The 16,090-nt window shown below is 47.8% G+C and overlaps 1 protein-coding gene across 4 annotated transcripts in view; it reads left to right on the forward strand.

The window, feature by feature from the left end:
• Positions 1–15,016, forward strand: part of LOC144943689 (protein FAM3C-like) — a 41,075-nt gene extending 26,059 nt beyond the window's left edge. For all 4 annotated transcript variants that reach the window (XM_078871426.1, XM_078871425.1, XM_078871427.1 and 1 more), the window contains 5 exons: positions 1,520–1,578; positions 2,084–2,134; positions 3,036–3,120; positions 4,320–4,446; positions 11,038–15,016. In XM_078871426.1, coding sequence (XP_078727552.1) covers positions 1,520–1,578; positions 2,084–2,134; positions 3,036–3,120; positions 4,320–4,446; positions 11,038–11,127 — 412 coding nt within the window. In that variant the 3' untranslated portion in view covers positions 11,128–15,016. The remainder of the gene's footprint in view (positions 1–1,519; positions 1,579–2,083; positions 2,135–3,035; positions 3,121–4,319; positions 4,447–11,037) is intronic.
• The last annotated feature ends 1,074 nt before the right edge of the window (positions 15,017–16,090 follow it).

The following is a 16,090-nucleotide window of genomic DNA, read 5'->3' on the forward strand; positions in this document are numbered from 1 at the left end:
CGCCTTTTCATAGCACGGCGATACAGCAGAAGCTGTATATTAGGACATTACATGATAAAAATAGCTCTGATATGAGAAAACACAATGCTTACATTACACTGGTGGGGGGTGAAGGCAAGGGAAACTTCTGATATATTCATGAGTCTGCTCCTTGGTGGTGGCGGCGACGAGAGGCCTTCATCTCGCAGTGGATCGATCACGGCTGATAACGATCATAATATCAGGCCGGTGGAAGTGGACGAAACTACAAGCGAGATGTGAGAAAACGAGACCGAATGAAATCGCAACCCCCAAATCTTGACAGTTCATAGAATCACGGTGGGGGGACGGTGGGGGGTGGGCAGGCGGGTGTGAATCCTGACATATCCTGGTACTTGCGCTTGACAAATCGCGGGCATTTTTGGTCGCACAGCGCAGGCCTCTGTCTTGAATCTGCATGCATGACAAACGTAATCCGGCGCGAATTTTCCACGGTTACTCAAGACGCGCGAGTGCGTGTCCGATGTGAGCGACGTCAATTGTACGGAGGCTTATCAATCGTTCAATTAGCCGCCGCCTCCTCCTCCACCGGACATGCGACCCTGCCTGCCGGGGGAAATCGTTTTTGTCTGACAAGTTTTTTTTTTTTGCCGCACATGTTCGGCAGTCCGTTGTGAGGCTTTTCCAAGGGAATCGGCATCTTGCGGCTGCGGTGCCGCACGCGACTCTTGTTTTTGTTGAGGACTGCAGTGCGCGGCTCTTGAAATTCAAAATAAATGGCTCCTCCTTGTTGGTTGCCGACCCCTGACCATGGAAGTCCGGTTTACCATTGGCAGGGGTCGGGCAGCCTGCGGCTCTGTAGTAGCACACGGCTCATTAAGGACCTTTACGTGACCTTATTTATTAAGAAACACAGTTTCGTGTTCACCACTTGCATTGTGGCTTTTCAAATGTTGGGGGGTGTTTTTAGCGAATTCGAAAATAATGCTTGTTGTTGTTTTGGTTGCCGACCCCTGGGCTTTGCCGACGTTGAAAGTGTTCGCCACATTGCCGTGCGCCGTTGATGAGTGGCTTTGTGGCTTTTTGTTGTTGAATGTGGGTTTTTTTTCTCTAAAACAGCGGTGTGAGTTTACTTGCCCTTTTAAATATGCACATTGTGTGTTGTCGCTCTTGTTTAAAACGTTCAGAACACAAAGCTATTTACCAGACCACCTAATGTTGCCATCCTTTAAATACAAATAAAAAAAGATATATACTTATTGCAGTTATTTTGATAAAGCACAAAACAATGCTTTAATCTGATAAGCATTTAAATATGGCACATGACTTTCGTTCGCACCCTTTTTTTTACACTCGATTTGTGTGTGTGATGCATCAAATAAATTGTGCAATAAGATCATGAGATTCTCTCTTACGACAGCGTAGGTTCACGCGGTTGTGCCGTGCGGCTCTCCGATGCATTTTTCGGTTGTAGCGAGCACTCTTCGGTGCGATGTCTGACATTTCGCTCTCCGCGTCCTGCGATTTTCTTTTTGTACAGAATTATGAGCAGCGTGAAAAACAACGTCGGGAGGGGGATGAATATAGCTGTGGTGAATGGTGAGTGAGTATCCTGGTCGGTGTCAGGCCCTTTAGCTCAATGCAGGAATTTGTTCATATGGCAGACCGTCGATTGTATTTGCTAGAAGTTTCAAACAATAACGTAACTGAATTAGTTTATATATATTCGTAGTGTCATCCTATTACATTCTCTTGTATGTATGTTGAACTTCTTTCGCACCGAACAAAGCCAGCCGTGCTGATCATAGGTGTGGGGTAAGAACAACAAACTAAACAAAAAGCAGCTCTAAAGAAACGAGTTATCAATCTATATTTAAAAGTACATAGCTCCAATGGCTTCCTAATATTGGAAGGAAGAGCGTTCCAGACAGCCGCAGAAGCGCATCTGAAAGCGTGCGACGCAGTGACTATCTTTCTTCGATGGCGAGCCAAAAGCCGTTGCTGCGAGGATGCCATAAGTTCACGCGGTTGTCCTACGACTTCAAATTTAATTCCTTTGCAACTCCTTTGCTGTCTTTGTCTCTCCCTTTTTTTCTGGCCACAGGAATGACGGGTGAACTCACGATTACAAAGTCAGTGGACATGTGGGGAGGGGGTAAGCGAAGGGTGTCGGAAGAAAAATAATTCTCGTTTTCCTCCTTCAGCGTTTCCTTCAATAAAATATCTTTACCCGGGTAAAATTGTAAATGTTGTGGATTCACTCTTCAATACACCGGTGGGCTAAAGTAGTGAACTATTTTGTCTTTTGTCAACGTGACACTTTTTTGCTGATTGGCCGTGTCGGGTGATGGAGGGTTACGACACATTTATAAATAACGCGATCTAACCCAAAAACGTTTATTATAAAAAAAAAATGCAGCTCGCGGTATTCCACTCGCGCTGCAAACGCTCGTGCCATTGTTCCATTTACCCAGCCACTCCTCCTTCGCGACCCGGTGACCGGGTAACTCTTACGAACCAAAAATGAAAAACCAACCCTGTGGTGTTACACGTCTTCGTGCCAAATTCTTTGCAAGTAAACAATAAATACGATTTTGGTATATTTTGCATTTGTTTTGCATTTGCGGTGTTCGATTAATATCCGGATCATTCCTACCACCGATTCCCACAGATTAATTATCGAGACTTTACTGTGTTTAAGGTGTATGAGTCAAGAGCGGTCCATACTTTCAACAATTTTGACCTCTTCAAAGCGATCTGTTTCACAAAGAAAGAAACTGCTTTTGTCTGGGGTTAACACGTACCTCTACGCATCTCGTGCCCTGTGCTATCTGAAACAAATTTGAGTTAAACAAAAACGTTACTTTTAAAATCAACGGGCGCTCTGTCGTACCGCTGCAGGGGGTGGAGTTGGTTACTCATTGAACTGCTGCAGGAAGCGAGGTCAATCGTAGCACGCTTGTCAAATAAAATGATTCAAAAGAAATACAATTAAAATTCCGGCTCCCACTTACACTTTGTTTGATTTCCAATTTGTCATGTTCGCTGCTTTTCAGATGTGAATGATCTCATCGTCTTCCTGAAGGGCATACAGCATGGGTCCATCGTTATGATCGCGTCCTTTGATGACGCGGCCAGCAAGTGAGTCGTTTGCTGAACGAGGATCTTTCTGAGCAAACATACATTTCATTATTATTATCATCACGTGAGTGCGTATAGTGTCTGGGGGGGGAGCGGTAGTGTAGCAGATAGCGCCATGCGCTACGAACCTGGCAGAGATCAGAGTTCGATTCCTGCCCACGGCCACCACCAGTGACGATTTATCTGTACCTGTTTAAGGGCCTCCCTGAGGTCGACCCAGCCTCAAATGAGTACCTGGTGCGATGTTTAAATTTCGCAACTTGGAACACAAAGGCGGCCGGGCGTGGTGCTGGGTACCCAACCCCCTTATGGTGCTGTGTTGGCCTTCATAGGTGCTCACTAACAGCACTTGCCCCAGAAGTATGTTAAGGCTACACGGGGGATCTTTGTCTTGTGTGGGGGGTGGGTGGTAGCGTACAGGTTAGCATGCTGCGCTACGAACCCAGTGACCCGATTTCGATTCCTGCTCAGCTGAGCGATTTTTTTCTCACATTGTTTGAAGGTCTCGTTGGCCCGCTTTCGATCGCTGACCATGCACAACATTGGTGGCAATTGACATCGAAACCCTGTGTAATTCTCTTGCAGTTTTCCCAATCCTATAATTCGTGCCGGAGCACATGGAGCTAAAGGCGGTCTTGGCGTGGTGCCGTGCCACACGCCCCTCCCATGTGCCGTGCCAAGCGTAATAACGAGCGCTCCGTAATTTGGCTATCACCAAATCGCCCTGAATAATGCTCAAACTTGCCACGGCTCGGAAGTTAAACACACAGGGGGGTACCACATTTTTTGCTGGATTGGGAAACAAATATTTCCGCATTTCAGCCAGGAGGTCAATGGACGTGAATCGACTCCTGTGACACGTGGCCCCACTGGGGCTGCGGGGTATCGAGGAGTCGGCGGTACAGCAAATGGTTTCATGTCACCATCCAGTGCTGGACTTTTTAACATTTTTTTCCGAGTGTCAACCGTTTTTCATGCTGCCTGGATTTTCTCCAGGTATGCTGGTTGCCCATCCACGCTTATTGTAAGCGCCGGCCCATTATTGTCCCGCTTGTGTCCTAATCGGGCACTCGCGTGACGCCCCTGCGCAGCGAGCAAAAACATCTGGAAATTTTTGTCGAGAGCGATTGAGGGTGGGGGGGGGGGATGGTGATTTGGAGTGATGTTATTTTATTATTATTTATTGTCGTCGCTCGCAGGATGAACGACGAGGCTCGGAATTTGCTGGCGGAGTTGGGTAGCAGCTTCATCAGTGACTTGGGATTCCGTGACAGCTGGGTGTTTGTGGGAGCCAAGGGCATCAGGATGAAGAGCCCATTTGAAAGGGTAAGAGAAGACCTCTCAGTTTCTCATCTCTCTCTCTCTCTAGCTTCCTGTGATTAATTGAACGTGCGGCGACACTGTTCGAGTGATCGACTCGAGCTCGGAAAAGGTCGCGCGAGTTCAAATACCGGTCGCGGGGTCCACTTGAGCCACTCGCATTTCTCAGTGCCATTTAAAAAGGGTGCCGCTTTGTTGCGTCATGTGGTTGCCCTGTGGAAGCCTATGACCAATATGTAGATTGAGGGTTTCTTTTTTTGCATTGACATCCACAGGCAATGCCTTATCGCAGTCGAAGCTTGTGTAACTTATTTGTGCCTTTTAAAGGCAGTGTTCTTCACTCATTTTCGGAGGGGGTGGGGGGCACTTCCACCGATAAGACATCAGTGTGAGGGCCGCCAAACATTTGAAGCCACTGGTGTTTGACAGCACAATGATGGGGGGTGCGTCAGGAGCTACACTAAAGGCCACCAAAGTCCGCCAGTGGCCCCGCGGGCCTTGCAATAAAGAACCATTGCTTTAAGGTCTTAATTCATGTATGTGTTTGTGTTCATGCCTCAAGAGGTTGTTCAATAGGCATATGTACAGTGCTTTACGTACACTGTACCTATGACCCAATCAACCAGAATGGTGCACCGAGTGCCCTGGGTGACTTATGCTTTATAAATGTCCCAATTACAATTATTATACTCTGGTTCTTTCGGTAAAGTCACGTAGGTATAAAATAAAATAAATCACGACGTTTCGGGCATGCTTTCCCACCTGACGCTTGTGTTGCACCCGAAACATCGTGATTTACCAACGTGACCAAAGAGTATGGATTCCTGCAGTCACGAAAGCTTCAAATCAAGATTGCAATTACTATCTCGTCAGATCCAGGAAGCCACGCAGGGTTTGAGTCTGAACATTGCTTGGATGGGCGACCACCGTTTTCGGCCGCGGGGCTACGTCATGGGGCAGGGGAGGGCAGCGCGCACTCATCAGCGCGGTAAACTATGGTCAAATAACCCCCACACGTCCGAGCACGGCGTGGGGAGGCCCTCATTTCCTTGCAGTGAATTGGAAAAAAAAGGCTCCTGTGGGACGGACTTGGCCCCTGTCGAAGGAACGTGGACATGACACCACCGGCGCAGGGTTGCGAACAGTCGATGGAAATCTTCTAGCGCTCGTTTGAACAGCAGGCCGCTTCGAAGTTATTCATAAGGTGATCACTGACGCCATCCGGGTCAGGTACAGTTGAGCTCTCTTTGTTGGACACCCTTTAAATATAAAAATAAAAACTATACTCAACTATTTTTTTTATTTTACCAGGTAAGGGCCCTCTGAGCAATATAACTTTTTTCAGAAGTGACCTCGCCACAAATGATAGCTCAACGAAGTGGTTTATCACGTGGAAATTTATCGCAGCCAAATACTCTTAAATGCACGTTTCTAAGTGTGGAAGAAAAAAACGGGGAACCTGGAGAAGAAATATCCACGTGACCATGGGGAGAGGGAAACTCGACATTGACAGGCGTCAGTATCGGAATTGAACTCGCGACATCCTGCATACCAGGCAAGGGAGTTCACATGTGCGGGGGAAACCCTGCCCATGTAACTCTCTCCACCGTAACGTTTCTGAGTCGGCATTCTGAATTGTGTAGTCGTCCGGTAAACTGCGTAGCAGCGAGTAACTGTAGACTCGTTAGGTGAAATGATGAGGCAAGATGTACATAATCAGTTGAGCGGGAGGCAACTTTGCAGTTTTGTTTAATCGATTTTCCATCTTCAACATTCTCCAGATAAGAACCGTGAATCAAATCAAATGTTACGCATGTAACTCTTCATCCTGGCATATCCAAAGTGGCGTTATCTGCTCGACATTTCATTTGACAGATGAGAGTTTGTAATGGTTGGGCCCCTTCACTTAAATATGTTTGCACTAAAAGGCCAGCCCTTTTTACGCCATGTAACCTACTTCTTTTGTATGGAAACTTAATATGTCTGTCTCGCTGTATCTGGCTCATGTCTTAGACCACACCTTTCTCAATTGGCGGTTTCACCTTTGCCTGGGTGTCGTTTCCTTTCACGCGGAGATACTTTACCTTTATTCATCGCGGTCGCTCCCTCATTGTTGCTATGACACTTGCTGTCAGGTTTTCCCTCGACTCGTTGTCAAGTTTCGCTCTTCGTATCGAGCCTTGCCCTTTGGGCTAAATCGTACCGGAATGCAAACGATTTTTTTTCACACATTGGGAAGCTTAGCTGGCTTGGGCCTTGATAGGTGCTTGGATGGGTGACCAGCATTCATGACAGGGCCTCTGCGCTACGTTGGCTGCAGCAAGAGCGCGGTGCAGCAAAATTAATTGTTGTACAGTATTTCTGTGTTCCTTACGTTCACCAACCCACACTGACCGGGGCCATGGTCAAATAACAATTCACCATTCCCGTGACCCACTGAGCTATACAGCTCTTTCACAGAAGCGACCTGGCCACAAATGATAGCTCAACGAAGTGGCTTAGCAAGTGGAAATTGTTAGCAGCCATATACTCTAAACACGCGTTGATTTTAAATGTGGAGGGAAAAACCGGAGGACTTGGAGAAAAATCCACGCGACCACGGGGAGAACGTGCAAAGTCCAAATATACAGCCAATCAGGGTTGGGATCAAACCTACGTCCTCCTGTATACCAGGCGAGGTAGTTAATATCTCGCCACCGTGGCACCCCAGGAACAGGGCAGCTTGGCCCCAGATCATCCTAGGGAAGAGGAAGGCCCTTCAGTAAGTCCTCGGGACATAAATAGATCTGTAGGGGAATCCATGCACTCGTACAGCTATTCCCTCGTTATCGCGAACTTGATATCCGCGGTTTTGGCTGTCCCCAAATCGCATTTAGAACTTTACACGACTGCATCGAGAGGTAGAGAAATAAAGTTGTGAGATTAAAGTGATGAAATAAAGACGTGTTATTCCGATATTTCCTATACCCTCGTAATCTCCGGATCGTATCCTGCGCTAATGACGAGGGAGTGGAGTGCACCTCGTATGCTGCCACTAGGTGGTGGTGCGCGACTGCAATTATTTACAAGCTGTGACCGCATGGTCTGACGGCGAGTGAAACTATTGCAGGACGACGTTCCCTGAAGACGGTAAGTATGATAGCGTCCAGACGAGGTGAGCGAAGCCTCTAGATGTGGCAAATAATATGTTTAATAACGCTTTTGTTTTGTCTCTTTCACCATTGCTCTTAAACTTGTCTCGATGTCATGAGACCAAGTTCCCAGTTGGAACTCTCAAAGAGCATTGCACCTTCTTGGTTCTTTCGGTAAAGTCACGTAGAAGGAAAATAATAAAAATAAAATCATTCTCACGACGTTTCGGCCATAACGCAAGCAGCCGTCTTCAGCATTGCACCGCCACCGTTGTGCGTTAGCGAGTGGCCCGCTGAAGTAGATATCCTAGAACTGATTGAGATCCCTTCAAGTTACCTGAGCAATACGAAAAATCCGTGTAATTATACCACAGTGTGAACACACTACAAATCTCACGATTAATGTAACTGAGATTTCAACAATTGAATTCAGCCAGAATGGGCCATAAGGCGTTTTTCTCACCGGTTACTTTCACCTGAATAGAAGACTCTTCATTGGAAACCGTGTACAGCCAATCGGTACGACAGTGACACCTAACAGAGTCCACTGCAGAAGTTTGTAACTGGACATCCTCGTGTCTTTGCTTGTCGTGTTTGGAAACCAGGTGCGGTGATGCAGACTTGTGACTCAGATTTGTAAAACCCAAACATATACTGCCTTATACAGCTGCAATATGACCAGTAGATGGTAGTATAGCAAGTGGGTTAGTGAAACCCATCATTCATTTTCCAAACACCCCAATGCAGGACCCCTCCTGAAAAAGCCATGAGACTCTCAGAGAGGGTTTCCTAACTAAATAACAAATCTAAGCATAACATGATTACCCCTCTCACGATCGACTGCAATTTCCCGATCTGTGGTTTCAGTTTCGATTTAGATGTTTTTTTCAGCAAACATTGTGCGGGGTGGACCATAGCACCTCTCTGGTCCCTGGAAGAAGGGCTCTCATTGACTAATTATGTACGCAGAGAATAACTGCTTCTCACACACGATAAGCTCGATATATCTGGACCATAAACACATTCCTGCGGAGGGAGCTGGTAGGAACGTTGGGTTGCTCGGTCAATGGCCAGGGTCAACAGCGGCATGGTGTATTACGCAAATATGCCCGACTGAGGGCGGGCACAAGCCGGCGTGAGTAGGTTAAACGTTGAGTTTTATAAGGGCACCACGGGGTGACCAGCCCCTCCCCACCCAGCCCCACGCTCCCCACCCAGCTCCTCCCTGCACGACGGACGGACGGACACAATAATCCCTTGTGGGCTGGTGTAACCAGGAGGTTCCTACCAGTATAATAGATTGAACTCGATGGGTTGACATTAATACACCCCGAATACACACCTTGAACCTTTCAGAGAGAGGGGCCTCTATTTCTCCTCTGCTTGCCGCCATGGTCTGGAACTGCCTTCCCCGCCCCCCTCTCCCCCCAGTCATCCGTGCCATCGACTCCCTATTCAAATTAAAGGCTCGGGAGACAGCGTCTTGAGGCGCGGCCGCATTTCTAGAGACCGTATCAATCGACGTATCGTGCTGCCGAGTTTACGACGGGATGGTACCCGCGGTGCCACCTCAAGCGACCGCCTTTTTTCTTTTAACGGCCGCGTACGGAAGGCGCCGGCGTTAAAAACCTTGTGGTGGCAGCGAGCGGCCGTGCGCGCACGACGAGGCCGGAACGGGGTGGATGGGGGGGGAGCGTTGGGGGGGGTCGCAGGAGGAAGGGCGTGCATTGGGAGCGTGCATTGAGGGCGTTTGTCGATGGCGGCTGACTTTGGGGTAAATCAAAGGGGAAGGGCACATCTTTTTATTTAATGGACGTCCGATTGCACGGTCGCGTTACGCACCTGGCTAATGGACATGCTGTGTTCGATTTTTACCGCTTTTTATTTTGTTTGTGTATTTAAAAAAAACCCATTGATCGTTTTTGTCCTCACTTTTACATCGTTACTGCCATTTCCTCTCTTCTTCCCCTGCCAAATGTTATCCCATTTTTGGTTTTAAAGGGAAAAAGTGTGTCAACGAGCAACACTATTCCGCAGATGTTTTCTGCATCATCAATGTTGTCCACAAAGACGAGTGATGTCGGAGGCATTTGGAATTACTATTTTTTAGGAAAGTAACAATTCTATACCCCCGATAGCAATTCCGTGATTTGTCACGATGTAAGGGTGCCAATTTATTCAACTCTTGCATGTGCGTTTGAACTTTTTCGCACCGTTCGTAGCCAACCGTGCTCATCGGAGGTGTAGGCAAAGGACAACAACGTATGACTTTCGGATGACCTTGTAATATTATTTATATTTCCTAACTTTGTACATGGCGCACTGAGATCCCTGGATGAATTGCACCTTAATGAATGCCAATTGTTATTCTTTCTTTCGTATGGCTGCTGATGTAGATGCAGAGCAGCAACTACAATTTCACATCCAGGTGGTCAAGCCAGATAACCGTGGCAGCAGCAGCAGCAGCAGTTTATTGCTGCGATGTCTCCTTCATATTTGTGTATCGGGCATTGAATCATTGTACAATCTGTTCTGGATGACCCACAGTCGCACACTACTTGAGAGTTTTAAATTTTCCATTTGTGCGTCAGGTATCCGCATCTATTGCCACGGTTTGTACGGATGCGGTATAGGGTGGACCATGAGCTTCGTGGAAGATCAAAATTCGTATTTATCATTCTAGTTCGGGTTGCATGGTCAGAGTCGCACACACCTGCCACTTGCATATTTCATTTTCCGTTCATGAAGGAGGTGTGGGTGCGTGCATCGGCCTGTTGATGTCCTGGTACGCTTGACGGTTGCACCGGTGTCTTCGAGGAACACAAAATGGCCAAGAACACTTAAGTGGCTTCTTTGTTTGCGTACCTTTAACCTCGCACCTCCGTGAAGCTTGCGGACACAATGACCGCCATTCAGTGCTCGTTATCACCGGCACAATTTCCTGTGCCAAATATCCCAGAAACCTTTAGCAGCGGGGTCAGTGAAAATGGCATGGTGATGGGGGGAGGTGGTTGGGGGAGGTGTGGGGAGTTGTGGGGAGAAGTGTGAGGGTGTGGGCTGCAGGGCGGGGGGACAACCATCCACATTGCTTTGCTTCTCATTGCCAAAACAAAAACAAGAGATCGGTACATGCTGCCGTGGTGTTACGGTTAGCGGCACACTGGGCTTGCTGTGCAGTGGTCACTGCCAGTTTGATTCCGTCTCCCAGCTCGGAAGTTTAAATACAACGTTACAGGTTTCTTCAAGGCCTTCCCCCCCGCCCGCCTCTACCCACTCGGCAGTACAAATGGGTACACGGCAGTTAGTCGATGGCCAGCGTGGCAGATTACCGTCATCGCGTGACTTCCAGGGCGGCCTGTGAATAGTCGGCATTGACCCCTTAATGCACAACATCCGCGTGTTTTTAGAGCCGCGCCTCGAAAGCCTTTAACATCTCTCCCCCGCCCCTTTCTTTTTCCCTTCGCAGCACATCAAAAACAACAAGGAGACCAACAAATACGAGGGCTGGCCCGAGCTGATCGAACTCGAAGGATGCGTCCCACAAAAAGTGGAATGATGGAGCCCACCTTTTGCCTCCCGCAAGTTTGGGCGTCGTGCGAAACATTTTGATGCGCGCACGCGACGCGTACGTTTACCGTTTCAGGAATGTTATAAATATTTTTAATTGAAGCTATATTTAATTTAATCGGATTTACGCGTGGCGGAGAGTCTCGCTCGCCCATCCGCCGTCTGGTCTCTCTCTGTACAATCCGCGGGAACAGTTTATGTGAATCTTGTAACGATAGCCGGCTGCTTGCGCTCATTAGCCGAACGAAGCACAATTAAGTTTAATTTCGGCGTTTGGCGCGCACGCGCGCGCGAGAGAGATCGAGGTCCGTGCAATTTTCATATCATTTACCGCTCGCACACGGGGACTCTCAAGCGAAAATCTACGCCGGTTTTTTTTTTTCCCTTTCCTCCCCCGGCACGTTCACTGCTCGGGTTCCCTTTGGGTCCCGTTATTATTTACAAGCCCTCCAGCAGCGGCCTACTTGGAAACACTTTGGGCTAAGCATTGCCAAGACTGTACACTAGATATGCCACTTACACATTTCTCGCGCGTCCAACGTGTACATTTTCCGCAATCAGCATTTTCTCTTTTAATTCCCGTACCCGATTGAATGTATAATGAACTTGTAGGTGATTCGTGGAGAGGGAGAGGAGGAGGTGGGGGGGTGTTCTGCTGGGTTTGATATTTATGTTGGCCTTGTTATGGTGTTGGAGTTACTTTTCTAAAAACTTTATCGCGGAGAAGTGTCAACTGTAGTGACCTCCTCCGTGGCACCAAGTGCTGCTTCAGACCATTTAGATTTTGATGTGCGAAAACCACGCCGAGCCTCTTCCTCTTTTGCAGAAGGGGGGCGGGGGGGGGGTTGGAGGGTCCTGTTTTTAAGTTGTTTGATCAATAATTGGGAGGAAACCCGGAGTTCCCGAAGAACCCTGCGAACAGACGCGTGGGCAACGACGCTCAAAACTCTGCAACGAGTTTGTCGGCAAAACCTCCTTGCTGTACTCGCCCCCCTCCCGTAGGCACAAGCATGGCCTCGCACCGTTGCCATGTCATTCACCGGTCGACCGGAGAACCGCTCCCCCGCCCCACCCCCCCCACCGCAGAGCCACTGGCTTCCTGGCATGCCCTGGCCAGACCGTTTTGGTTAGCGATGGGCATTGATCGGGTGGGGTGGCGTGCGTAATAGTCCCCCTAATATAGTTTGTGGTTCTGTGATGTCATGCCAGTGGCAATGAGCAATAAGTTGAAGCTGGATTGTACGTACGTTTAAAAAAAAAATAAGTGATTTGCAATCATCTTGCCGACCAGACTGCTGTGGAATCGCTTGAAACTTAAATCAAAAATACTAAATTGGACTCGTATGGATTTACTTCTAACGTTATTCTAAATCAAATAGTGCAAAATATATAAAAAAATGTGTGCGTGCAATTGGATTGGCTGTCGTGTGGTTAGCGGTGAACTGAAACGGCAGCCTGAAGCGTGGATTATTTTTTTTTAGACACGTTAATGAAGTCTATAGAAAGGAAAAAGTTTTAATAATTAGGCTTTTGAAATCCAGCATTTGGGAGACCCTAAAACCAAATTCTTCTCCATTGGGTTGCATGTTTTTCCCCTTTTGTAGAATACCATGACATTTTGTATGCATCGGTTTTTTAGCCAATGTTGGAAATGTAATACTTGACATGTGGGTGGCAATGCTACCTAATGTAGAGTTGTCATCATTTGAACGCCTTTTGTATACATGCCTACCGTTAAAAGTGCATATTACTCCCACGATAGGCTGTAAAACTAATGTCACGGGTTGGCTTGAAGGCCAACCATGCAGAGCCTTTGCGTGCAAAAGTATCCACGCATCGTTGTCTTCACGATTTCGTTGTGTTTGTGTTCCGGATTCGGCATCATGCCATGTTTTATATTCCAGCGCATTTGTTTTGCCGGTATCAATCCGCTGCATGACGAGAGCCTCCTTGGCCATGCCTCGTTGGCCACGTGGGATGTCTGGCCATGCATCACAACGCTGGTCAGCGTGGATTTGTTGGGTTAGGGGAGGAAGTTGCAGAACTACAATGGGTTTGGCTGCACTGCCTTCCCGTCTACTGCACACAATGTATGCGTGTTCCTCACTCATTTTCAGAGGGGGGGGGGGCGGCCCCTTTCGCCGATAAGACATCGGCTTGAGGGCCGCCACATCGCCTGAAAAAAGGGGTGGTTTTAAATTTTTTTGTATTGCTGGGGACTGCCAGTGGCCCCCCGTGGGCCTTGCAATGAATAATTCTGGTCTAATACATCTGTCTCCTCTTGCCCATGGTGTTGGCAACTCTTATGCATGGCGGCCACCAATCCGGGCACTGACCAGACTCCAACCAGCTTTGCTTCTCAATTCGGGCGCACTGCGGGTGTTTTGGTCAAAGGCCTCACTTCTACACAATTGACGCATCTGCAAGAGATGGGCTTTTAATAATTAATTAGCCTGAAAATATCCTCAACTGCCTAACCAATTTTGGTAAATTCGCCACCATTTTCATTACCTTTAATGCTAGGATAGAAGAATTCTACTCGGATCAAAACCGACACCAGGCCTCTAAATCGGTTTTATTTTTCATTGTAAAACACGAGAGCGAGACTTTAATTGGTTCTTTCTCCACAATGTCGTCCCGATTTTGTGCTATCGGCGTCGTGCCACTATGGGATGTAAGCGTCCATTCGGAACCTTTGGCGGCACAGTGCAATGGAGAACGGCCCACGGGGAAAGTGGATGTCGCAGAGCTAACGCTGAGATGCTTTTTCAAGAAACCGCGGTGGGGAAATTGGCGGGACCACCGACAAAAAGATTAATTTACTGGGCACAATCGGCTCTTTCAAAGATGTTCCTTGTGGACTGGCGCGCTCGGTCTCTATCCCTGCGTGAGCTGCCGGTATGGTGCCATCGCTCACGGCGTGTTGCGCATGGGCAGTGCACGGATGAACAATAGCTGGCTCATGTGACGGTGCATCAATCAGAATCCATTCTTACCATAATCATTTTTACACGGACGCGATGCAGATGTCAAGCAGCACACACGCGAGACGAGACGAAATGTACGAGACTCGCAATGTAAATGTGACATGGGACGGGACGTGGGATAAAGATGTACGATCCAAATGAGACGGTGCAAATCCGCCATACAATTCCCACAATAACATGAAGTATGGGACCGATAACACAACGAGATGGAGCGTACAAGATCTTGCAATAAATTACCAACTACGCGTGAATTCCAAAACGAGATGATGCAAACAAGATGGTCCAAACTAAACAAAATATAACGCATTCTTGCAACCCCCTAAATGACGACAAATTATCTAATTGTTGGGTAGTTCGGTGTGTGGATGGGTATGTGTGTGTGTTGGGGTGGTTGGGTGGGTGTATATAGGTGGGGAGCAATTGTGCAGTAGTTGACGCATTGCGCTACAAACCTGGCCACCCGAGTTTGATTCCCGTTCGTGGCAAACACCAGTGCCGATTGTCTGAACCGGTCGTGGGCCTCCCCTAGGTCGACTCGGCCTCAAATGAGTACCTGGTGCGGTGTGTAAACATCGCCACTCGAGGAGACACAGGCGGCCGGGCGTGGTGCTGACCACCCACCCTCTTGTGTCCTGTGCCGGCCTTCGTAGGTGCTTGCTAACAACACTTGCCCCAACAGTCTGCTAAGGCTATATGGGGGGGGATCTTTGTTTTGGTGGCAAGGTGCAGTTTGAATTGTTACACGCCCATAATATAGGTTTTTGGTTCAGATCGCGTTATTTATAAATGTGTCGTAACCCTCCACCACCCGACACGGCCAAATAGTAAAAAATGTGTCACGTTTTTCAAAGGACAAAATAATTAACTTCTTTAGCCCATCGGTGTGCTGAAGAGAGAATCACCAGCATTTTTAAATTTGATTTCTGTTCAGCACACCGGTGGGTTAAAGAAGTGAATTATTTTGTACTTTGAAAAACGTGACACATTTTTTACAATTTGGCCGTGTCGGGTGGTGGAGGGTTACGACACATTTATAAATAACGCGATCTGACCCAAAAACCTCTTATGAATAATATTAGTCGCAAAAGCCTTACACGGCTTAAATTTTTACACGCCCGTTGACCATCAAGGTTGCCACGTTTTTGCACATGTGGTGGAGCACTACTGTAATAGAATGCATAGGAAACCCTCCTCGCTGGGACGTTGGAACAAATATAACGAGCCCTGCGTGCGTCGCTCACGGACGTGGTGGCGATTGGGGGAAGCAAGCGGAGAGAGCGAGAGATGTGAATCGCTTGAGCTCGGCGCAGATATTTGACCCGCCTCTTCCACCAGCGGTGGCCATGACTTTAGCAGTTCCAGTGTCTTAATGTAACCAATAAACGGTGACTCAAGCGTTTTCATTATTTTGAACGAGTGGGTTATCAAAGAAGTCGGTCTTATTAGCCATGTATAAACAATATCGATATGACTAAAGGTTTTGCCATATTTTAAGTGGCAGCAAGTCCTGCTCTGGCACGTGGTACATGAAATCCAACTGTACACTTGCGCTCCTTCGGATTTTCTTTTTTCCTTACGAGCAGCTAAAAGGGTTTAATTGGAATCTTTGTTTTGTAATTTCTCGGTCACATTAAAAGCATAATAAGTTAATACTGGTTGATATTCAAGTGTGCGCGCTTGTGTGTGTGTGTGTGTTGAACCCGGCGACCCGAGTTTGATTCCCACTCACGGCCAACACCAGCGACGATTATCTGAACCTGTTCTGGGCCTCCCCTAGGTCGACTCGGCCTCAAATTAGTACCTGGTGTGATGTGTAAATGTCGCCACTGGGGAGACAGGCGGCCGGGCTTGCTGCTGGCTCCCCACCCCCTCGTGTGCCGTTCAGGCCTTCATCGGTGCTCACTAACAGCACTTGCCCCAACAACCTGTTAAGGCTATACGGGACATCTTTGTTTTTTGCGTTGT

Source organism: Lampetra fluviatilis, chromosome 32, assembly GCF_964198595.1.
Source record: "Lampetra fluviatilis chromosome 32, kcLamFluv1.1, whole genome shotgun sequence".
NCBI lineage: Eukaryota > Metazoa > Chordata > Hyperoartia > Petromyzontiformes > Petromyzontidae > Lampetra > Lampetra fluviatilis.